Source organism: Nothoprocta perdicaria, unplaced genomic scaffold (genome assembly GCF_003342845.1).
Source record: "Nothoprocta perdicaria isolate Ctin4 unplaced genomic scaffold, notPer1 scaffold_490, whole genome shotgun sequence".
Lineage (NCBI taxonomy): Eukaryota > Metazoa > Chordata > Aves > Tinamiformes > Tinamidae > Nothoprocta > Nothoprocta perdicaria.
The window spans coordinates 73,469-98,687 of record NW_020455744.1 but is presented as its reverse complement, the minus strand read 5'-3'; the positions used below and the strand labels follow the sequence as shown (position 1 = coordinate 98,687).

At 38.8% G+C, this 25,219-nt stretch overlaps 1 protein-coding gene across 1 annotated transcript in view; it reads left to right on the top strand.

The window, feature by feature from the left end:
* TRIM24 (tripartite motif containing 24) overlaps window positions 1-25,219 on the top strand; it is a 58,645-nt gene that overhangs the window by 8,904 nt on the left and 24,522 nt on the right. Inside the window, exons 3-5 of the mRNA XM_026047319.1 lie at window positions 14,588-14,749; window positions 16,407-16,457; window positions 17,942-18,060. Of these exons, the coding sequence (XP_025903104.1) occupies window positions 14,588-14,749; window positions 16,407-16,457; window positions 17,942-18,060 (332 nt within the window). The remainder of the gene's footprint in view (window positions 1-14,587; window positions 14,750-16,406; window positions 16,458-17,941; window positions 18,061-25,219) is intronic.

Below are 25,219 nucleotides of genomic sequence, written 5' to 3'. Positions count from 1 at the left end.
CTCCAACCTCCTGTGCAGCTCATCACCTCACCAAAGGGCTTGGGAGAGATGGAGTGCAATGTGCAGTGAAAACAGGAATCRAGCCTAGGAAAGGAGAGGAGAGCTGCAGGACTAAAGTTGAGCCTGGGGAAGGGGGACAATAGGTTTTCCCCAGTGTGTATTTAACTGTCATTGCTGTTTCTGAATATTCATATCAGTAATGTAGCTGGCAATGAACCCCCTCCMTGGGCCAAGACTGTTTTGCCTGCGATACAACTACAGTGTGTTCCATTTCCATGGGTAGTGAGATGGGACTTTAAGGGGTAACACAAGATTTCAGTGCTAGTAAACCCTTTTTCTGAAATTCCCCAAATAAGCTAAAGTATCCAGCTATTCTAAACTTAGTGCTTCAGAAACTATATTGATAAGCTCTATTTTAACTTTTCTATACCTCTCAGTTCAAGAAGCTCAAGTAGATTCAGAGTGCCAAATCCTGCCTTGGTAAATCTCATTGCAGAAGACAGGTATAGGGATAAGCATAGGTGCTAGCTGCCTCTCAGCATCTATGGAATGGTAGAGGTCTTTACTTAGTAGAGTTGCCATGAGTGATAATGAATTCAGAAGACCTGAGCCCCACATATTTCAAAACAACGTAGTCTAAGTCATCGGGAATAGCAACTGGGAAGCAAGATAGATTTTTCACTAGATCCTAACTACAAGTGTGGTACCAAGTAAAGAAYTGTTCCTGAAATTCATCTTGACAGGCTTCTGATATCTCCAATCTTAAAAATTACAATCTGAGCTGTAGAATAGAATGGTTGCTCCCTGCTTCAGGGCAAGGGGGAGATTTGGTGTCATTAAAAGTCTTCRGATATTCCTGGGTCTTCAGGTGGTCCAAGTTCACGTCTTCAAGTGGTGAGGATAAACAACAACAAMAAAATAGCATTTAAGCCCCTTAGCACATTTGTCATCCTTATCTGTATCCTAAATGATCTTTGCAAGGGTTGTTGAGGCTGCTCAGTAAGCCAGCATTGACTTGGGTGCTGCAGGCGTTGGTGCCACCAGTAAAAATGTGTGTCCTTTGGTAGCAAAGCACTGATGAAGCTGCAGAGTGGCAGACAGGCCCCTACTGCCTCTGTCCCCTCACGACAAGAGCTGATTACAGCTTGGATCTAAAGCCACAGCTACTGGTAGCTCGTATGTCTTCTAGATTAGCATCGCTGCTGTTTGTATGCTTATACTCCAAACAGGGACAAAGATTTCTTCTAAAAATAATTGTTCTAGTGGCTGTTTTGGCAAAAAGGAGATGTTCTTATATATGAGCATCCCAGATGTTTTGAACTGACTGTCCTGTTTCATCCAGTCTGTCCTTTCTGCAACAGCTGAATGTAGTCTGTGTTATTAAAGAAGCTAAATAACACCATTGCTGTGTTCTCTTCCAATCTGCTTTTTTTTTTTTTTTTTTTTTTTATCTTCCCGATATGGCTGAACCCCTGTGAGCATTCCTTGAAAAAGCCTGGAATAAAGCTACATTCCTAGGTCATTCTCAAAGTGATAGTAGAAGCAAAGGTCATATTTTCAGAGTTCTGTTATCTAAACTAATACAGGATTGATCCTTTCAGTCAGTGTGGGAATAGGTCATGAGAATGGTGTATATATAAAGGCCTTTTTTGGTAGGASGTTCATTTCTCTTGGCTCTCTTGCTAGTGGCATGTGTGCCATGCTGTGCAAGTACCTTCTGAGGAGCTCTTCTCCAGTTTGGGGAAGATGGAGGGATGTGCACAAAGACTAGATTCCCTTAGCAGATGCTTGTTGATGTGAACATCTCCAGGGACTCTATTTGCTGCACGTGGCAGGAGAGACGCGCTGGCGGAACACGAGGACTCCGTGGTGGGAACAGAGAGAGCGTTCCTGTCGCCTCCGTAACGTGCCGGTGTGTGGGAACTGTGCACGTATTTGAAACCTCTGTAGTTCTTGCTTCATTGATCAGCATTGATCTCTCCTCCATACAGAAAGAATACTTCTTACTAGGTGCATTCAATATTTTTTTTTTCTATTAATGCATACTTGGTTGAAGGAAGAGCGTTTCTCCTTGATGCTAGTTCTTGGAGGTTTTGTGGTCTGCATGGGTCTCCAAATTGCTCTAGCTTCCTAGCATTAAGTTGTCATTTTGCTCCTCATACTCTTAAACAATTCCTTTGAGCCCTGGCACAGGTAACAGGGGAGTTAGCCTTCATTAATCCTTTTTTTCCCTCTATATCTAGTATGAATGTGCAAATTTACACTTGGACATAACTTGGAAGCTGTTCTCTAGTTTTTCAGAATATTGGAGGGATTCTTGGCATTCAACTGGATTCTCAATAACACATGGGAATGAGAGTTGAGTTGTATCAATCTTAAAGTAACCTGGCAGCATAGCAAAATACAAAATTTMTTGTCTAGTATTATTACAAATAATATTATCTTTGTCATCCACATGTAGYTTTTGCATATATTAGGGGTTTGTTTAAATATGCTTATTACTTTCAGACAATCATATTCTGCAATACCGATGACTTAGTAATATATTGTGTTCTTTTAGTTTTGTGTTACAATATTTGCAAGGTAATAATTATAATACATGACAGAGAATAYATAGCAATTGCTGTTTTTTATAGTAGATTCAAATACTAACCTGTGGATCTCTTCAAATATGTGGATTACTCTGCAGTTCAGTTGCCTTTTATTGCAAACTCTAAAACTGTATAAACAATTAAGTGTTGAATAAAATTGCGATATAGGTTTCTGTACCTATTCAGCAGATAGGTTCCACAGTTTGCTTGAGATATTACAATAATGTATCTAAAACTAGGAAGCTTCTAGTAGCTTCTTTGTTGACTTGCATTGGGCACAAACATTTTTCAGTCAGTCCTATCTCATGTTGTATAAGATACTTTCTAAGTGTAAATGAAGCCAATATGTTAGTGCTAGAATTTGAAGTAAAGCAGGGGATTAGCTTTTGATTCTTATAATTAATGTCTGGAAGGAGTTCTTTCTCATGCATACAAATTAAAAATTGCATTTATTTTCCCTTCTGTTTCTTGAGGAAAAATTTTGCAAAAATCTTCACCATTACTACAGTTCAACATTGCTGAAGAGTATCCTGGGGGAAATTGCTGTTTGACAGAACTAGGAAGATAGCAGTGTTCAGTAAACTGTACCAGGGCTGTTGTACAGTTCAGTGCTATTGTTAAATTCATAATATCTGGCTCATGGATATTACAGCTCTATAATATTTTAAGCCAAAAGAATCTGTATATTGTAATTCTCATGATTCCCATACTCTCCCCAGTTCTCTTGCTTATTTCTTTTTACTAGCCATTTCTGACCTTTAAAAGCAACTTACCATTGCATCTATTTTATGGTACACTCAATCAGCCTTTGTTTTTGGGGTATCACAGATGACAGCCTTCAGTCACCATCAGGGGCAACAAAAATAACTTGTTCCAATTCACTGTACCTGAAACAAGAAGAAGGTGAGAACAGACACTTATTTTTCAGTGCTGTCTGCTTCTTCAGTTATTCCAAAAGCTTCCACAGTTAGTGACATAACAGATGTAAACTTAACATGCACTTGATCCTGATTTTCAATGGCTCTTATTCCTACCACAATCTCTTCTTATCCTGACTTATTGGTAGAAGGCGAGTCTGAGATATTCTGATAGCACCAGTTCTTTGGACACCAAGGTGCTGCTTTGTGAAACGTGTGCCAAAACCCACCATTTCTTTCCTTGGAATGCTCAAAGTTAGACTAAACCTCATAAACCATATTGATACTCTTGGAAATGGGGATGGTGAATTGTGACTCTTCCCCATTTCGTAGCTGTGTGCTCAGGCCCTGGCCAAGAATGTGGACGTTTATTTCCTGCTCTGCCCAGGCACCTTGGGAGACTTTTATTAGGACAAGTCCCTCTCACTTCAAGAAGTGTGTGTTTAAATTTTCCTGGAAGGATTCAAATTGGAAAAGCAGATATGCCAATATTAAAAAATGGAAAAGGGACAGAGCAAGTGAGGAGCAACCTCAACATCTGTTTTGAAGCTGTTTCACAAAACTGTCTAGTTTCTTGATCAGATAACATTTGAAATGTTCTATTCTCAAATATTATTGTGTAAAGCTCTAATTCACTAATAGAGAAAGCAAGATCTTTTCTGCAGTCCCACTTGAAACCACAGATGAATATCTCTAAAATGACAAAGACTGTTCCTAGAGGGAAGCTTTTTTCTTTCTTTTTTTTTTTTTTTTTTTGGCATTGGCTGTTGGCTGCAGAAATCTGTCTTTGCCTGTGTGGGAAGACAACTAGTTCACACACAAGTTGAAGCTGTTGATGAGCAGTCAGCAACGCGAGCGAAAGCAGCAGCCGTGCGCTGCGTGCCAGGACTCGGTGTGCAGCACCCAGGGAGCTGAGCCCTCGTGAGCGGGGTGCCCCGACCGCTGGGATTAGCCCGTGAGCGGCGTGGAAGGCACCCCGGCTTGTGGGGATCACCCATCAGCCAGGCTCTCTCTTGCCAGCCATGGCACAGAAGACACGAGGTGCCAGGGTGCTTTCTTTAAACAACAGGCGAAAAGTAATAAAACAAAAGCCCCATTAAATTTAAAAAGGTGCCCTCCATGCTGGACTAGTCCATGTGGTTCCTCTTAGGCGTGGGTTTTTCAGGAGCTCGCTCCAAGCGCCACAGCTGACTGAAGGCACCTCTGATGGGAAGGCTCTGGTGCCTCCCGGAGCGGCTCCCTCCTGCAGGGTGGCCCTGACAGCTCCCAACAGCGYCCTGCAGACCTGCCAGCGCTTCCCAGGGCCACTGTGCCTGGCTTTAGTTGGCCTGTGTGCCTATGTCACCGGCTGGGCCCATCCTTGCATGACTGAGGGTCTTTGCAAACATCAGGGTTTTCATGGTGGATGAAGTCTGAAGTTCTGAAAAATTGCTCTATATTTTTTTTTTTTTCTTTTTCCCCATGGAAGAGTTGGCTCCCTTTGAAACCAGCTATACAGCTACAATACTGACAAAACTACTGCTGGTAAATATTATGCCCAGGGTATAAAAAAAAGTAAGACTGGAAGGCATTATCTTGGTTCTTTGAACCCTGTTATGAACAATACCGCATATACGACAGTTGTTTGTGGCATGTAATCCCTTTTTCAGCCTTGCCAATCTCTGCTTTTTGGTCTTTGCTTCTCCTGCTTATTCTGCAAACCAGGCTGTTCTTCTAGTATGAGGAAATGTCTCAAGTCTTAACTTTTTGTCTGAACTTGAGCTGAGGGCTGTTGAGCAACCACGGTGACTTTACAGTCTGCTGCTCATATGCTCATTTTGAGCTTGATATATTCAGTGCAAATAGCTGTACAGAATATCAGCATCTGTTTCTATTAGATTAGCCAAGTCAAGCTCTCGTGGCTATCTCTCATATCAAACTTTCTGTACTAATTGCATTATAAATTTATCTACCTTGGCCATCACTGCCAGTGCTTCACGGTGTGTGCTGTGATCACACATACATTTTTTTATGGCTAGCTGGACAAAAGAGGCAGCCTCAGGTACAATCATGGCAGCTTCAGTAAACAGTGTCTTTCTTTGAGAAACTATTAGAAAAATATGTTAACACCTTATGCCACAGTTCAGTATTGGTCAACTAACCATTTGTGGAGTCTACACCTGGGCCTTCATCAAGTCATGTGGCCTTCATGTATTTATAGTCACTACTTCCTGAACAGTCTTTTTTTTTTTTTTTTTTTTTTTTTTTTTTTTTTTTTTAATTAAGGTGATGCTTATATAGACCACCAGCTGTTGTCTTAATCATGCTTTTGGTTTGTTTCCATAATGGCTCAGTAGCTGCTTATTTCAGGAACTATGTCCTAAATATTAATGACAATTCTTTGCCAATATCTACCTATGATCATCCTAATGATAATGGGTGGTTAAAAGGCCTGCCACTGTCATACCAGGCTAAGAATACACGTAACATGACAGAGCTGTGGGAGTCTTGTTCACTTTACTCTAGGCATTTTTTAAATCATCAGTAAAAATTACTTTTTTTTTTTTTTTTTTTTTAAGATTTGGTTAATAATAGCACAGATTGGAATACATTTAAATTCACCCTTATAATTTGTTACTCAGCAAAGTTTCCATGTGCTTGTTGGTTCCCTGGTGACTGTTGTAACCTCATTTATTATTAATTAATTATTATTATATAATAATATTTGAAAAGTTTACTGGTCAAAAAAAAAAAAAGGGCACCAGCATATCAAAAAAATCAGTGTATTTCCTTAAATGGTCTTCTGCTTATTACTTACTATCTGTGCTGATGGGTTGGTTGTACCTTCCTGATGGTCTCCCCATGGTGTAGGACCTGCAACTTCAAATTACTGAGGTAAGCTGGGGAGAAAGATGGACATTTCTTCTTGCCCAAACATGCATTGTTAAATAAACATTCATACAAACATTCACCCTAAACTTGTTTAGATTCTCACCTCTTCAGCGTTTATTTTCAGAGAAAATTTCAATAGTTTGTTCCTACTGTTTAATCATAAGATGATACCTGTTTGTTTTCTAAGGAAAGGGAGAGAGCTCTAAGCTAGTTAATTGTTAGTAAAGGTTCAATTTGTCTTTAATAGGTTACATGTTATTTTCACAAATTTCTGTTAGCAACCTTCTTATTTGTAGTATTGGTACTTCTTGTGTATATATATTTTTTAATGCCTGAATTCCAAATATTTTAAATACCACCATTAAGGAGGAGATTAATATTTGTTATTCTCAGCTGAGAAATCAGAATCTTTACTTCCAACAAAGTCCTGATAGAGAAAACTTGCAGAATCCTCTGAAAAACATGTGGCTCTGCTGTGATACTTCCTTCTGATACAACGTTTTAAAGAAGTTGCACTCAGTTAGTACTTCAGTTATTAGAACCTTCCCAGCAGAAATGAAGCACCACCTTTTTTTGCAGCCCAAACGGTTCCCCAGTCTGGTTTAGCACCTGACTGCAGTACTAGCTGTGCTAGCAAAACTGAGGTACAGGGCTGTGGTGTAGAAGAGAACAGCAGAATTGGTTTGCAAACCTACTGTGAGATTGTTCCTGTTGCCACCAGTTGTTTTTTAACACCTAATCAAAATATTAGGCCATTGTTGACCCTACACAGCATATTCATCCTAGGGTCAGAGAATGTGATATGACAGTTTGAATGCTATGAATTGATATCCCCATTATTTATTCATATGTCCTTAATGCTCAGGATGTTTTATATACAGCATTAAGTGTGTGAGGAATGTACTGCCATGTCTCTGCTTTGCTATTGGTGTATTTTCCAAAATTGTACTAAATATTTGAAGGTTGAGAGCCATTCTGCTTAAGTTCAGATGCCTACAAAGTTCTCCTTCACAAATCTGTCAGTCTTAGGCTCTTAGGCTCTTTTTATAGTTGGTGGAGGGACATGGATGCTTTTAAGGTATGATCCATCTGACCAAGTGTAGGCACCTACTTTTAGGACGAGATGACTCATGACCTAACTGTATCATCTAGATCTGCGCTGACTATGAAGAGAACTTAGCATAAATCAGCACTTAGACACATGAATCCTATCCAAAGTATTAAAATTTTGGCACTACTGCAGAGAAACTGATCCATCACTCAAAAGTCTTTTACTTTTTGGAGTACCCTGTTACAGTAAATCAGTATTATTTCTGTGTAGCCATGAGGAGTTATTTTTTCATACATGCAAAAGTCTGCCTATGATATTTAAGATTTAGTGKGAAACAGTATTAGAAGTAGTCTGAATACACTAAATTTGGGGTTGYTCTGTTCTAACAAATAAAATAGCTTGATTTTTTTTCCTTCTGTTCCATTAGTGCTTTCTTACAGAGCACTCCAATCCCTCTGACAGAAACTGCTAGAAGTTCCTGAAATTTCTGGAAGAAGCATTCTTCTTATTGACTGCACTTACCAGAGTGAGGATTTTTGTAAAATATTGTTTGTTGCTTTTACTATCCGAGGTCCACGCCTTAGATGAAAAAGAATCTAGAAATCACTATAATATTCCTGTTAATTGTGAAAGTGTTTGTAAAGTAAAAGTGTACATTTATATTCAGCATTTATTCATAAATGCATATTAAAACCGTCCTTCTCACTGCTAGGGACTGAAGTCCTTGACCCAGCGTTCACGTGGTGAACATGCTATTATCATGTCATCATTGAAGGCTGTATTGAAGAGATGCTAATCAGCATAAATTCTAGTTCTGTTATTCCAAATTAGCATTTAGTTAGTTATTCCAAATTATTTTAGTTAGTTATTCCAAATTATTTCTATTTACTTTTGAGCATCCGCTCCCTGCAGATAAAATTTCTAGGTGAAGCTGATGGTGCCTTCCATTATATTTGTTTTCTTTTAGAGCTGCAGATTGTGAGATTTTCAGGTACTATTTAAGAGAACTTCTACATGCCTCTCAGTTGTACTTTCATCCAGAAATTTTAAATCACATAAAGGAGCTCTAACAGCAAAGATAGATAAGGTGAGATTCAGCTGCTCAAGCTGGAGAGTCTTGTGCCATTTTTGGACTTCTTACAGTCTATGATATTCAAAAGAGGGCTGGCAGATGTCCTGCAGAGTCCATAGGAGACCTGGTTTCTTTTGGAATAGTAACTGGAAGACAGGATAATCCCCCTCAAATCAGATACCTCTGTTAGGCACCAGACGTCACCGACTCAAAAAACGAGGCTGGTCTTCCAAGCCATCACAGATGAGGACCTCACCGACCTGTGGGTATCTAGCAGGGGCCATACTGAGACTGGGAGRAGACTATAAATGAGGAAGATAGCAAGCGAGAAAAGGAAGAGGCGAGTAAAGCAGTAGAATGTCTTATCCTGGAACATAATTTTCATCTTCTCAGCATAGGGTTGAAAAGAACCAATTCCTTCACTGATTTTCGGAAATGCTAGGGGGATTGTTTATTTTTTGATTTTGCTAGGGACAGGATCCCAGTGCCATTTCTATTTGTATTTACTTTTCTATAACTATCATTTCTGATAACAGATGCATTGGCTGCAACTACTAAACTGTCAACCAGCAGTAAGAGATTAGAATTTCAAATGATGAAGACCAGACTAAAAAATTTCTTGCCAAAAAGAAGAGACTAATAGCCCTGCTCTGAGCTTCAATGAGAGATCCATCTCCTTACTAACTTTTGGCAGCCGTATATRTTTATCTCAGTGCTGCTATTTTTTATGTACTAATAGCAAAATGCCCGCATCTTGCTTTTGAGGGAGAAAGGTATTAATTTTTTGCTCAAGAAAGGCATATACCCAGTGAACTTAAGCACCATTGATGGGAGTTTAGACTGTCTGCCAAATAGAATTTCAGTAGTATGTATATATCTCGACGGTACCAAACCCACTTTCAAAACGTTAGCAGCTTGAAAAATAAAACACTACGCTGCTCAGAGAAAACAATGCATGGATGTCACCGCGTCATAAAAATCCCTGCACACAACTTCATCGCATGTGCTTCAATTCATTCCATACTTCCAAATGGAAGCTGGAAATACTTGACAATTTCAGGACTTGAAAGAATGTGTTTAAATTTTGATGAAAGCAATGCTCGTCACATTCAGCCCTGACAGCTGACATAATTGTTGGCAGCTTCTGCAGCCTCATTTAGGCATGTTCAGTTCAAGGCAATGAGGTGGTTTTATATTCATGATCTTGCACTTAAATATTGTCRGCACCACAATAGCAGTTGTTTCCCTGTGTTATCATTATGAGAGTTTTTATAATTGTGTTGTCAAAGGAAATGCACTGGACCATCTTGGATGTGGACATTAAAGTCTCCTTTCTGAAGAATTTCTTAAGGTATTCAGAAAATGACTGGAGAGCCAGGCCCTTGCAAAATATATAGCTCGACAAAGCCTGGTGTGCGATGCCTGAAATGCTGGACGACTGGGCATGTAGGGCAAAAACAACGGCCCATTTCACAGAGCTGCTGAAATATTTTAATTCAGCTCTGCGGCGCTTTCCAAGAAAGTCAACGCGCCGCCGCCTGCACGCTGGCCCGCAACACTCCTCCGCAGGGGGGATTTTGCCTCTCTCTTTGTCTCCCTTCCATCTATTTACATCTTAAAGGGTGATCGCATGGAGTGAGCCGGCTTTAATAAACCTTCCCTCTAGATGTGTGGCGGTTTGGGGTGCGTGTGTCCTGGCGGAAGGCGGCGGCCTCCTCGCGCGCGGGGTGTTTGCGTGTTGGTTTAACCTGCCTCAGCGCGGCTCGCAGCCGCGGGCCGTCCCCGCCACACAGAAGCAGCTTTTTCTGGAACCAGCCGGTTTGAGGCGGTTGCCAGCGCTGCAGCACCGGCATTGGCTTAATGAGAAACCAGAGGAAAACTGTAATTACTTTTAGAATTTATTCAGACGTTACTGCATGTAATATCCTCCCTTGAATTAGGTCTTCCAAATGTTTGTTTTTTAACAGGAAAAAAAAAACCCACACACATGATCTGTGTAAATATAACCTGCYTACCCTCAACCCCATGCATTTTTAATGAAAAAACCTTGCACATATTAATGGCATGTACACAAACAGTGAGAGGAGAAAAGATCCTGTAGGTTATAACAGAATTGTCCCAATTTTCTGTGTAGTTATTGCTATAAAACTTATAGCTGGCACAGTCTTTAGTCTCTAAAATAGTGTCAATGTTAACTAGCCTATCCGTTTTTTAAAATCTTAGCTGTACGTGAGAGTATTTTTTGTTCTGAAATTATGATAGTTAAAATTTCAAACCAGGCTTTTCTAAAAGTCAGGGAGAAAATAATCACCCCATTAAGCTTCACAGACCTAATTAATTTATTCAGTAATGGCTATTTCATTTTAAGGAAAATTAGTCACCAGTTGCTTCCAAGTACTCTGTTTAAAGGGAGCTGTCTTTCACAAGAGGTGGTATTTTTYTGTATTTAATGTAGTGATGACAGGCAACTGTTAAGCCCCCCTCTTTTAATACAGCAGCACAGTGTCCAGATCTGATTTGAGGAAAGGCAAAATGCAAATTTTAGCTTTTTTTGGAAAATTGCACCCAATTACTTTTTAGTATCACCCTCCATTTATATTTACATGAAGAGGGATCTCTTTCCCTCCTGCCGCATGCTTGTGATSGAGCTCACTGTGCAGCTGCATGAACACCTCTCCTGTCAGAGGGACTAGATGCGAAGAGAGGACCTTATCACTTAATATTGCCTTTTCGTTGTCTCAATAATAATGTTGCTGCTTTGGAACTCCTCTCCAATTAAATAATGAATAAGTTTTCTTTGCCTTGTGCTGCTACAACACTCCACAAATCATTGTTCCATTAAAACAGAAAATCTTGGGTGAGGTTATTTTGGCAAAAAGTAAACACAGGTGAACTTGATTCCTCTGAGCAAGAATAAACAAGAATGTATGCTTTTAAAATCTTCCTTCAGTAATTTCATGGTAAACACTAGCATTGCATGTTGACATTTGAAAATACAATTAATTCTTCTCACAGCTTAAAGGACTGCAGACCCAATGTTGGGGATATGTTCTCCCTTTGCTTGCATCAGTGTACAAAAACGGGAAGAGAAAGAGACCTTTTTTTCTGGGTAGGCAGTAGATGATTTATTTTTGGTTTGTTTTGTAGCTTTGAATGAARATACTTGAAAGTGATAACCAGTTATTAACAGAGAGCAAATTGTGCAGTTCTTGTTCTTGAATTTGAAAACAGAAAACCTGTGTAAAGTGGGAATGTGCTGGGCTGAATGCATTTTAATGCCTTTTATTTTCAACTTTGCCTTGTCAGATGTCAGAACGGTTAGTACAGCAAGGTRAAGCAGTGGATTGCATTCTGTGTGGTTGGTATGGATCATGGATAGGACCAGAAAATGGGTTTCTTGCCATCACTAGAGTAAATGATGTTATGTAGGGATAAATTTTCTTAACTGAAAGTAAAGAYGTTGAATTGGGTGGCAACCAACTGAAGTTTGACACAAGGTTGAGAGGGACCAGTAGAATTTGAAGCAAAGGGGCAGTAAGGGCAGGACTGTCTTTTTAACTACAGTCCAGTCAAAAATGGAAGCTTTCTCTCTGAAGACCCTTGGTTTGACAACCTCTGCAGCTCTTCTGCTCTGCTGGAGTCTCCTCCTTGGTGTTTATTTCCTTAAAACTGCAAGATGTAGATGCTGGAGTTGATGCTACTTAAGATGATGTTGGGAAAGTGTGAAAAACACCTTCCAAAAACATTTTTGTAGTCAATTTTTTTTGAACTCATAATATACCTGAATAATAGGCACTTGATATAACAACTACCTATTGCAGAAATAATTTTTGGATTAGTGAAAGTTTGCAAAGTACTATACAGTATGTGTATTAATCATGTTTTGGGCTGCAACTTTTTTTTTGTCTTCTTCTCTAATTCCTTCTGTGGAAATCAGTGGATATTTTTATGACGAATAAGTACCAAAATAKTTTGGGGATTATTCTTCCTTTAAAGTAGTAACATAGTGTTTGTTGGTACTGTGTTGATAGCACAATATGCTTCTCCTGCAGTTTCAATAGGGGATGATTTATTTTCCTTACCAGTTTATATAAGAAAAATAAACTAAATGGCTTTTAATAGTTTGCTATTAAATCTGAATATTCTTGAGCAGACCACAGCACAGTAGCTTCAGTTCTCAGCCATGAAAGCATTGAAGTACATTGTGGCATGGTTCAGAAAGGAAGTGTCTTGAAGCTGAAAGGGAAGTATTGGCAATATGATTAAGGAATAATTAGAAAGCTACTGCACATTGCTTCCAAATTTTAACAGTAACAAGAAAAAAATAGTTTAATTCATCATAGCACTGCCACTGTCTTGTAGAGAGACTTAATGGAGGAAATGTTAATTATTTCAGAGATTAATTTAGGAATTATATTCTGTGCATGCGTAAGGAACAGTTTAAAGGGTAACAAAATGTATATGGGGAAAAGTGTAGCACTAAAAGCAGGCACATGCATGGAATGTAATAAGGAGCTGAGGCTGTATTATATAAAACTAACCTTTCCATTGCATTCCTTCTTCCTGCATGGGATTAGTTGTACATCTTTGCTGAAATGCAAGCAGGAGAATCTTCAGAAAAGATGGTTGTCCTTTTTGTTGTTGAGAAAAGTTACTGAGTTGGCTGCTTGCTACAGTGCCTGGCTTTGCATGTGCACTACCATCTTTGCCTCAGATTCATCTGGCTTAGCACTCACTATCCGTTACTACTCTTCAGATCAGCCTTACAGGTTTCTTTCAATAAAACAAACAATCCAATGCTCCTATGSTTTAGTGTAGGAGAAAAGTAATATTTGAAGTGCACAGTGTCTGGTTTTGTTTCTACAACAACAGGATCTAGAAGAGGATATCTGTCCATGGTCTGAGTTGAGCGTTTTTATGCGGGAAAGCTGGATAAAACAGAATAGTTCTTAAAGTGTGCTTATGATTCACTCATCAAACCAAGCACATAATATATACTATAAATAGTATACTTGGAGATAGTAGGAACTTACTTAAACTTTCAAGTCCTTCATCATGAATGGCATTCATTCTACACTCTTTGCATTTTTTATTGATGATATGGAAAGATATACAGTTAGGTTTCAGGAAGCATCTATTTGGATTTTCCTCCTACTTTTTAGAAATTATTTTTCTCTTTATTCTATACTAATATATGGCATYGTCTACACTAGTTTGAGGGTGGTGGCACTAGTTCAGTCCTCCTCCACATCCATTTTCTTGAGAAAGCAACTAAGACTGGAATTTCTATAGTAATATTATGAAGTGGCAGACAAGTTGTGTTGGCATGAATGTGTTTGGTTTGGTATTTCCTAGATCTTTATAACGCTGGAATACTACAGAGTGTAAATCACAATCCTAGTTTATTTACTGTATTATTCATAATCCTGGTTTAAGAAGTACTTAACTTAAAAAATTAGTTCTGTAGTATCCATGCTACTGGACCAAATACTATTCTAAGAGAGGATTCTGCACATGAAAAAAACCATTATTGTGTCATCTTAAAAATTAGATACTAAATAAATCCAGTGATTTCCTTGCTCCCCTTTGAGTTATTTCTGGTTTATAATGAACTGCAGCTTGGACTCCTCTGATATGTGCTCTTAGGGTTGTGGTGATGCCTTTTCAGCTCTAAGCAGCATAAATAATATGAATTGACTTAATTCCAGTTACATCTGTGATAGCTTGGCAACTGTAAAAAATATTGAGTATATGGCTGCTTTGATTATTGAGTATATAAACATACACTCAATATTGAGATTATTATGTAAACAGCTTTGTTGGGCCTATATGTAGTTTTAGTATTTTAAGTAAAAAGCTGTGTGGCATAACTAGTTTTTCGAGGTAGGAATTTTCTTAAAAATGGCATTTCTGAGTAAAACTTAAGGCCTTAATTACCTCTGGTAACCCTCATAATGTCAGCAGAAGTATTAAAACTGAACAGATATGTCTGTCCACAAGCTCTGCTAAATTAGAGGTTGCCCTTACTGGAATATAATCAGTGTGCGTTGTTCGTGCGTTTCCCCCACATTTCATTTTGTCCCAGGGCACTGTCAGGAGAGGTTTCAATATGATCCCAAGAGCGAGATTAAGAGTCAAATGCCATACAACCTTGTAAGCTCTGTTCTCATAATGAGGAGTAATCGTGATAGGACAGAAAGAAGGGACAAAGAAGAAGTAAGCAAGCAGGCTGGAGAGGTGCAGCCAGGTTAGTTACCACCACCAGTCCAGCTACGTTTCGTTGTCTCCACCTCAGTGCAGGTGATGGGCTCCTGGAGAGGAGTTCAGGGAGGAAAAAAGAAGCGTGTGCTCAAGGGTGGAACACACAGTGCTTTTATTGTCCCTGTTCTCCAAGAGTCCGCCCACTTCCCGCAAGTTTTTGGTGTGTGGTGTTTGTGCCATGTGCTCTGGTGCTCATGGGGGGTCCCCTCTTCACCGAACTCGCACGGAAGCGTGGCTTGGGGGGGACTGCTGAGAACGTCCTTGTCCAAGTCTCGAGCGGATATGGTGGGGACAGGATGCAGAGGTTAACGGTGCAGCAACAATGCCGAGACAAACACAATCCACAACAGTCTCATACAACAGGATACTGAGACAAACACAATCCACAACAACAGGATGCCGAGGTCAGGAAGTCGTAATGGTGCGACAACAATGTCAAGTCAAACACAATCCAACACAGTCTCTTACATTATTTAACTCCAGAACAGCCATTGTCTTTCTTCTTCTGCCTCTGTTTTCCCACAGGAAGCTCTGAATTCTGGATAAAACCATAGTTTTCCCTTCCGAGTAAGTTGGAGTTGTCTTAGTCATCTGGATTCTGGATAACTCCTGCATCCTCCCTGCATACCCCAGCCGTGCGTAATGATTAAGTGGTGTGATCCAGCACGTCACTTGTTCACATTACAGCTAGAAGTTCCACTGGTGTTGCACTGCTTAGTCATGTAAGATTGTCAGTAGAGGAGGTAGATTCAAATTACGAAGTGGACTTCCAGGAATTCATTGTTTGCCACGACCCTTTTGTTTCAAGTGCAACACACATCTGAGAAAAAATAGTGTGAAACACTCTGCTTTCATCAACTGTTTCCCCCTTAGAGAGTGAGAGGAAATGACCAACACAGGGTTATACTGTTCAATGACTTACTGAAAGAGGCTTAGATACAACAATAATACCAGATAGGACCCATAAAACACATTTCTTGGCTAAATCTTTGCTCAGGATCTGGGATATAAATTCAGCTTTGTGCCATTCTTCTGTTTCAAAGGCAGTGGTTCCATATTTAACCTTCAGTGGCACTGGCCTCATGTTCCTCTCATATTACCTTCGCGTAAGCAGTTGTGCAGTTGGCCACTGAAGCAGACTAGGGTGCTGAAGAGGAAGCTTGGAAGAGCACGAGAAGTATATCCATGGCTGGATCGGTTAGCCAGTCTGATTCCCTGTCCCCACCCCACTTCCAAACATGTGGAGAGACTGACGCAGCCATTTGCAAAAGAGAGTGCTGGGCTGGGGTCAGGAATGAGCAACTGGGGACAAAGGGGGGCTTGAAATAAACACTGCCGAAAAATGTGGAAAAAATACAGTCTGGAGTAGCTTGAATGTTACGGAATTTGTTCGCTCTTGTGGTAAACTGATTGGCTTAATAAATGGAGAAATTCAATACTTGGGAGTTCTTAGCTGAACTACTGGAATTGGATTGCTTGTTTATACTTTGTGTTGATGGCAAAAGTAAATAAAAATTGAGATAGTTTTAGCCAAAATATTGAATATATTTATGAAAGGAAGCTCTACAGATGTGCACAGAAACACAAATTGGCAGAGTGAAAATTATAATAAAAACAATCTTGGTGTTATTGTAACCTTTCAGATGAAAGTGAAATGCCTTGTACAAAAGTGGAAGTTTTTGGCTATATCTCATGTAAGGAGAGCTAGTTGAGAAAAAAAGAAGGACTTTTAGTAAAAGATTCTTTTATAGTGGCTTGACTAGTATCATGTCTAATATTGATAGGAAGAACAATACAAAAATTTTCCAGAACTTGTGTTAAGCACTAACAATAAAGAGTTCAGTTCATTTGCAGAAATGAAATATTTAATAGTTTCTCTCTGTGCATGTTTCCCTACAAAAGTGAAATGTGAACAAAATTAAAGCCATGTAAACTTAGTAAAATAAAATGCTGATTTATGTGCTGGTGTTATGTTTACTGAGTTGAAACGATGCTTCAGATCTCCTTCAGAGTGCCTACAATTACAGAAGAAAAGCAGCTCTGAGTTTGGAATTTGTTTTGCTGTGGACTGATATGACTACTSTAGGCCTCGATGATGACTCCCTGCTACTAATTCATTATTTTAGCCTAACTTAATTTCATATTTTTTCTTTCTGATGAAAATATATGTATATATTTCTTTTAAGCAAGAGATTAATGCCAGCATTTTAGATTTTCTTAGTAAGTCAGCTCTCTTAGACATACAGTCTGAATCTGGGAAAGATACCTACTTTCAAGTATTTCTGCAGATCTCTTCCATATTAGCCTGGTCTCTTCACCATTGAGCCCAAAGTTTTGACACTTAATCATGTTGTTTCCTCTCTGAAACTTTAATTGTTTAACCCTTAGAGTTTATGGCTGTTGTCCTGACAAAACAGTTCTTTCTTCAACCTAGAGTCCAGTCGTGGTTAGTACCATTGGTTTAATTGCTCCCCATTAGGTCTTGCTGGGGACTGTAGGTAAAAGGCTTTGCTTATTTATTTCTATATCGCTTGCTTTCTCTTGCTTTTTATAAAGGTAAGCAGTGTTAATACAGGTCTCTCCTATTCCTCCATTATAAAGCTTGCCTTGTCGACTAGGTCGTTTAGAGTATCAGTTAAATTTATTGCTTTTCCTTTTCTTAGATTCTGTWGTCTAAAGTCAGTCATGTTGCATTGCTATTATGTGTGTATGTGTATATATACAAGTCTGTGTGTGCTTGTGTGCACACACATATATGTGTCTGTGTTTAATGTTGCTGAATGTCACTAATGAATACCCCACATTTATTAATGTTTACTTTAATCCACTCTATGACAACAAATTGCCATTGGGAAGACATTCTCCTTAGRAAAAAAAAAAGGAATTAGGATTATAAACAGATAATCTTATTTTTAAAATAGGACTAAGTTCAAATTTAAGTGAGATTAAAGCAAATACCTGCTAGGGCTTGGTTAAGAGAACATATCATGAGGAAATAATAAGCAGAAGATTATTTTGGTGATACATGAGATTTAGCTTTGCTTCAGTTGGATGTTATTGACAGGAAAATATTAATAATTCTTTTCMGAATATTTATCCTTACAAACTGTCTTTAAAGTTGTTTGCTGATTCTTTTAAGGTGTTCAAACATAATCAGTTTAATCTTTTTCCCCTCCAGTTGGTGTTATCCGCTGTCCTATTTGTGGACAGGAATGTGCAGAGAGACACATCATAGATAACTTTTTTGTGAAGGATACCACAGAGGTTCCCAGTAGCACAGTTGAAAAATCAAATCAGGTAAGTGCATTAACATGTAATCAAAGTAACATCTTTTGGATGTATATACATGTCTTTGCCTTCTTGTTTCATGTCTTTTACTGTTCATATACAGAAAAGGCCTTGAACTATCTAGTCATCATATGAAATAATGATTCCAGACAATGAATTAAAATCAATTAAAATGCTGGTGAGGAAGAAGGGTACCTAAGTCTAAACTGCTGCTAGTTCACGTGGTCACACTGGTCATAATGCGAGTTTCTAGGCTTGGGACTGAACAAACGCTTTCAGCACTCTGCAGCAATGGCCAGAATAATGCCATGCAAGCACTCTCAATGTAAAATGGAAACCTCTAGTTAAACCAACGTTATTTTTATAATCTTAATACTGATAATACACCTAAGTGTTCAGCTGGAGTGCAGTTATCAGACAAAAGGCTCAAAATTTCCATTGAAGAAGATAGTATATTGTGCATTTTGTAGATTGCCTCTTCTTTGTTTTGTAGTCAAATAACAGTCATAACAGCAAGAACTGCCTGTCTGGAAAAATAGTAATATCTTTTCCTTTTTTCTTTTCTTATTTTCCTGATGGTTTTCAGGAGCAGAGTGCTCCAGAGTGTTGAGGCAGTATCAAATGAATAATTGTGTCTGTGTAGGACCACAGTTTACCGATATCTGTGGTGAAAATATTGTCTGCCATTTTGCGCTAGTGAAGGGAAAACAAGTATCTCTTCACTTGTAATGTTTTAATTAAAATTCAGGAAGTCAGTGTGTCTGAGTGCCTCTTTATATATTTGTGTTTTCTTCATAGTACTTCCGGAAAGATTGCTTCATGGGGGTTGCATCAGTTTTTCAGAAATTCCTTAGTACTTGGATAGTTGTCTTTAAGGATTTTTATTTTTTAAATGTCTCTTTTATTGTCCTTTGTAAGGGAAGTATATGATCAATTTTGATCTGATTTGTTTGGAAAAGGCTTTTTAGAGCTCCTCATACTGTGTAGTCTCTATTTCAAAGCTTAGTTGAAAATTGTGCTTACACATAAGATGCCTCTCAGAAGTGGAAAAATGTACCCAGATATGTTCATGATATTAGCTCTCTGACTATTAAAGATATAAATTTTGTCATCTTCTCCCAAGCAGAGGGAGAAGACTTAATGTTATGCTTCCAAGGCAATTTATTTAACTGTCTTTAGTTTCAAGGGCAGATTGCCATTGGACTGCTGAGAAGTGATGAATCTTAACTGAAACTGAAATCTGTTTAGGAGTCTCTTAATGTGGAATAAACTGGAATTATTTTGTTTGTGTTTTCCTTTGGGTGGGGGAAAATACCAGATTTGTGGAGATGATTGCAAGATTTAACCAAGTTTCCCAGTACTTTCCCGTTAAAGTTGAGAAGTAATTATTGTTGCACTGAAAATGTGATCACAGCAGCTTTTCTAGTGATTTTAGTTACAGAAACAAGATAATAAATGTGTTGCACAGAAGTAATCATGAATTTCTTTTATATTGAGACTATATTTATATTTATAAATACTATGTATTTATATTATCATATAGTTTAGTTACATAACAAGTCTTCCAAGATAGTACTTAGGAGAGTGGTGGTAGAATTACTCTTCTTGGATTTGATTACTTTTCCCTCTAGAAATTCTTTCAACAGTCTGTAAAAGTTAGATAGGAAATTGAGGTCCTTGAGATTTGGTTAAGGAATAGAAGGTGGAAAAAGGACTCTTTGTATCCATAGCTTGGTCCTAACAGTGTAAAACTGGGTGTACCTCTCTGGGACATAGAGTATGAATGAGTTATTGAGCGTCCACCAAACTCAGTGAAGTCAGGAGAACCTGGGCACTGGTCACAACCGAGGAAGAGCTCGTCTTGTTTAGCTCCTGATCTTGATCTGCTGGAGAGCAATCTGGAGAGATTTCATGTATTTCAGCAGCTGATCTGGAGTCATCACTTTTTATACTGAATGGTGTGAGCAGCTGCCAAGGAAGCTGTGTCTTTCTGTAGGTTTCCTTCCCAGACTTTTGTATTACCCTTCCACCCCATGCTTTGGTTCTGTCTGTCCCCCACAAAAGAAGCCAGCAAGCCAGGTGATCAGAAAGCATGTGTGTTCTTGAGCCAAGTCCTTGGGCTGAGTGCCTCCTGCAGCAGTTGTTTCTTGTTTGTTTGTGTTCATGGAGATGGTAGTTTTGACAGATGCCCACTAAATGAACGTGTACCTTATAGCCTGGAGAGGAACTCCTTATAGTTCTGTTTTAATAGATTTATGTTGGTGTGTTAATAAAGAGAGTTTGAGAAATCCCTTTGTATTTTGATTGTCATCGGCAYCGTAAAAATAGCTGTAACACTTCATAAACCTACTGGCTGTGAGGTGCCAGGGTTGACTCAGTGATAGTTTAACTGATCAGTGTTGTATTCAAGAAGGATACTCATAATATTATGAGTAGAAAGATACTGCATCCCTCGCTTCTGTCTGTCTTGTTTTGCCCTGAAAGGGAAGAAGTGAGAGAAGAAAGAAAAATCGCCAGTAGCAAGATAGGAAGAATTAAAAGTGTAAAAGATACTGCAAAAATACTTCACCAGAGATCAAGCAGTTTCTGTCAAAGTTTTATCCAAGGATGGGTTTCCTGTATAAATTTTCTACTGAAATGCCTTATCCTTTTTTTTTTTTTTTTTTTCTGTTTCATATGGCTCTTATGATTTGGCATCTTTATCATGATGTTAAAGAAATGTGAACTGGAGGTAAGACAGAGGTTATGGTAGCTTGGAAAAAGTGGTCCATTTTTGTGATTAGCCTTATGTGTGCCACCTTATCAGGAAGGACTCACGAGAGACTTTACAGAAAGATGACTTTYGAATTTCAATCTTACTTGCTTCAGGTTCGAAACAGTAATGATGCTAAAATAGTTTTCAGCATATTTAATTTAAACAGCAGGAGTAAATGGCATATCATGTAGCCTGGGACTGTAGGGTGAAAAAAATAACTGTAATGTGTTAAAGTATTTCCATCTAAAATCGTGTTTGCTTTATCTGAGCCGGATTTTGGCAGTTCAGTACCCTACTTACAGCTGTGCTTTCTAGCAATTACTGTTCAAACTTCAGTAGCAAACGAAGTAGGCAGAAAGAACTTGTAAAACTCCCCGGTATATGTCCCACAAGGACTTTTCTGGCTAGCAGTAAAGAGAATATTAAAGATTTTTATACTGCCTATTGGCATAGGAAACATTCCAGCAGAAAATAACTAAATGAGCTTGAAATGCAGCTGTGATATTCCTGAAGGTAATCCTTATAGGTTGTAAACAATTAAGATATACATACTTGGAGAGAACAGAGCTTATCTAGTTTTATTGTGTTATGATTCATTGAAAGATTTGGCAATATTATTTGATGTTACAAGTTTGAAAATAAAATTATATATTTATATATATATTTTTTTATATATATATATATATATATATTTATAAGAATTGAATGGAAGGAAATTTAAAATCTAAGAGATGATAGTAAATGCTAAATATGAATAAGATTATAAGTTTGACAAACTAGCATATTTAGGAATTTAAGATTTAAAAAAAAAAGCAAAGTTGTGCAAAGCCAAAAAGTCCGAGTGGATGTAGAAGACCATGGGAGACAACMCTTGAGTTTCCACAAGGTGTTGAACCCGTGATGCATTTTGTTTCAGGTCCTTATTCTCCTAGTGTGCATGTCCAAAAGAGAGCAACATTTTGAGTGTGAGAACACTTCCTGTATCTTTACCAGTTACTGAGCTGGGATTTTTAAAAGTCATCATAGAAATGAAGAGCAGTGCAACRTTTTCTGAGATGCTGGGTGTCAGTACAGGAATTTCTGTGCTACAGCGCAGGGTTCTTAGCTAGCTGTAAGGTACAAATGCGTGAGAACCGCTCACCCAAGGAGGTGGCAGAGGCCCCTCAACCTCGAGGAGTCTCCTGACCCCAGGGGAGAGCTCTCYCCTGCAGACCCACTGCTTCCAGAGTGAACCTAGCTCCAACTTGGAAAGCACTGGAACTGTGTAACTTGAGAAGTTACTTTTGTGCACTAGTTGGATCGGGATGTGGTCAGTGTGTTTCTCTTCTGTGCAACGAGTGCTGTTTGTGATGAGGTATATGTTTGGTAGCCTCTTCCCGTGTGTGGAGGCAGTTGAAGGTCACCCCTTCTTGGGTGGTAGGGCTGCACATCTGGTATTGGCTTGCACTTGTGCACACACAGTCACTGGCAAAAATACCCCCTTCTTCAGGGAAAAGGAGCTGAACTGCACCTACCACCCGAGACAAAACTTGGCAAAAGAAAAACAGAGAGGAGAAAGATAGGAGGTAGTGGGGAATAACCCGAGGAGTAGTTAAAGCATGGTTTTGTTGGCCTGAGAGGCAGCCCTTGATAGGAGCCTGGAAAAGGAGCAGATGCTGCTTAGCGTTGATGCATTTGAGATGCCAGCACATGATTCAGGCATGGAGTTATGTGTGTATGGGAATGTCCAAAAAGAGAGTTGCTTTCCTTAGTGAATTTRTATCTGCCTAGAAATAATGATATAGCTTGTAGCATCGATATTTTCGTTTTTCACATGGTAGGGATAACTATTAAATCGAATTTACACTCGTGAAATTTGGAACTGAATATTCCTCAGTGAATATTCTTCTGAATTCTCCRGATGTCTTCCTTCTAAACTGGAAGCTTTTGCTTGTTTATTCAACATCACTTATACTGGAAAGTATCTAGTTRTTGCAGTAATTAACCCCTCTTCCAAAAAGATATCTCGAATATGCATCTGTCCAAGTAGGATCAAGATATAGATGTTAATGAGGGAGAGCTTTCCCTGAAACCAATGTAGGAGTGCTTATGGAAGCCAGAAAAGTAGGAGTGAGAATTTCAGGTTTTGTAGTAAGAGTCGAGCGACTATTTGCTGCAATTGTACTAAGTACCTTGGATATATGATTTCTTGTAATAACAAGGGGTTTTAACAAAATCCATACTTTAGTTGAAAATTCATACTTCAAATACACAATGTATAGAAGGAAAAACTAAACCTCTTACCTGGAAGGCGTAACTATTTTGAAGGCCTGAGTTTGGGCCTCCATGAATACATTTAGAAATCTCTCTTACATTTGGTGGCTGTGAAGAGGGTSAAGTTGGAATATGTGTTTTGAACTGCAGGAGGTCATGGTGAATATCACTTGGCAGCAGCAAACCTGCTGGTTACTGATTCCTGAATCCCAATCTCATCCCAACTGTAGCAAGTCAAATCAGCTGTAAAAAAATCTAAAGCAAATTGAACAGAAAAGAAAATAGACAAAGATCTTGGAATATAAGAAATGTTCATTTCTGAAATACTTTTAATTGACTTAAACACCTTGGCATGTATCAAGTTTATCTGCCTAAGTTTGCTAAAAGTGACCTGGAAAGGTTTTCCTTTTTTCTTTCTTTTTTTTTTTAATGGGGTTTTTGCCATTTGATTTTGTTTTTGTTTGCCACTTTGATGTATAAAGAATGCCTGAAAACCCTTTTTCCTTTCCTTCCTTCCTTCCTTCCTTCCTTCCTTCCTGCCTGCCTTCCTGCCTTCCTCCCTTTCTTCTTTCCTTGCTTGATTTCTTGCTTTCTTTTCCATATCTCTGTATCTGCTTATTTTGTTTTCACTTTTGAGAGGTTTTTTTTTACACTAGAGAAGCGTGTCCTCCAGTTTGCTGAAACACCTCTGTACAGCTGGGGGCAAAGGCTGATGGGGCAGTTCTGGGGCTGCAAAAGCAGTTTTGAAAGTGCTTTGCCCTCCTGCAGTAGCTCCCTGCCTAATCAGCTGCGCCTGTGTGACTGAGCCAGGGGTCACACGGAGGGAATCGACCTGGTTTTGCACCACAGTTTTTCCAAGGATTGCATCACTGCAGCTGAGGAGCAGAGCCTGGGAAAGGAGATGGGAGAGCATTTCTTTAATGGTGTTTGCTGTTAGAGATAATGGTACACTGAAGTAATGTGGTGCTACTTGCCTGTTCTGGAAGTTTTCTTAAGAAGCAGTGCTGAACCCTTAGGAATACTTTTTTTTTTTTTTTTTTTTTTTGCAAAATGTCATTTAAATTAAAGCTTAAGAGAATGTAAAAATGACTTCCTGATTATAATTCCCTTTCTTTAATTGTTTTGCTTCCATTTTATTGACTTTTTTATGATGTACTGACTCTAATATTTCTCCCTCGAGTCCAGTATAGCTGGAACTAGAGTTCTTATTAGTAAAAGAAGAGGGGGGAATAAAAACAAAATCATCCAGAAAAATGAAAATTTTTAGAAGATTTTTTATTTTTAGTAAARCTTTCAGGCCTCCTTTATATCTCCTAAAGAAATAGAAAGGGGGCACAAGCCCAATTTCTTTTTCTTTGCAGGTCACCTTTAATGAACAGGAACTGCTTCAAACTCCAAGTGACAGCAAGAGAGGGTCTACAACCCTTGAGCTGTAACTTCCTTTCTCAGAAGATATTTGCTTTGAGAGGCAACATGATCTAGAAGAATAAGCCCAGCATTGGGAATCTGTTCAAATTCCGGTTCTCTCAGTAACTTGTTATGTGGCCTAAGGCAAGTCAGTTTACCTCTTTTCCCCTAATTTTCCTCATTTTCTTGAAGGGGGAAACTGGAACACAGTTCTAAATATATATTAGTTATAGGATATAAATATTTACTTCCTCTTCAGCTATATTTATGTTTGAGGGTGGGGGAATGCACTTTTTGGATAAAACTTGCTTCTTGTTGCTTCTACGAGCATATTTCTGGCAGTGGGAGCTGTAGGATACACACATCCTCAGACATCTTGAGCCTTATGTTAGCAGCAGTGCCAGATGTTGCTGGAAATAGATGATAGTTTCCTAAGTGTGTACCTGCATAAACATGTTCCTTCTTGTCACTAACAAGATATGACTAGAGAGGTATTGCAAGAAGTAGTTAAAAAGAACATAATGCTTTCACTGAGTAAAGTGGTGCCGTCTATCACTCATGTTTTTCAATCTGCTTTTCAAATTGGGAATCGATAGATTCTTTCTCGTGAAGGTGCAGACTGTGCAGCGAGGTTTTGGTCTGCTACCAGGTTTGTTTCCCTCATTTTTTTTCCCTAGACGTGTTGGTTATGGTCCAAAGGGACCAGGAAGTTAACAGGCCACAGCTAGAAAGTTATTGTGCGTTGGCTGAGGA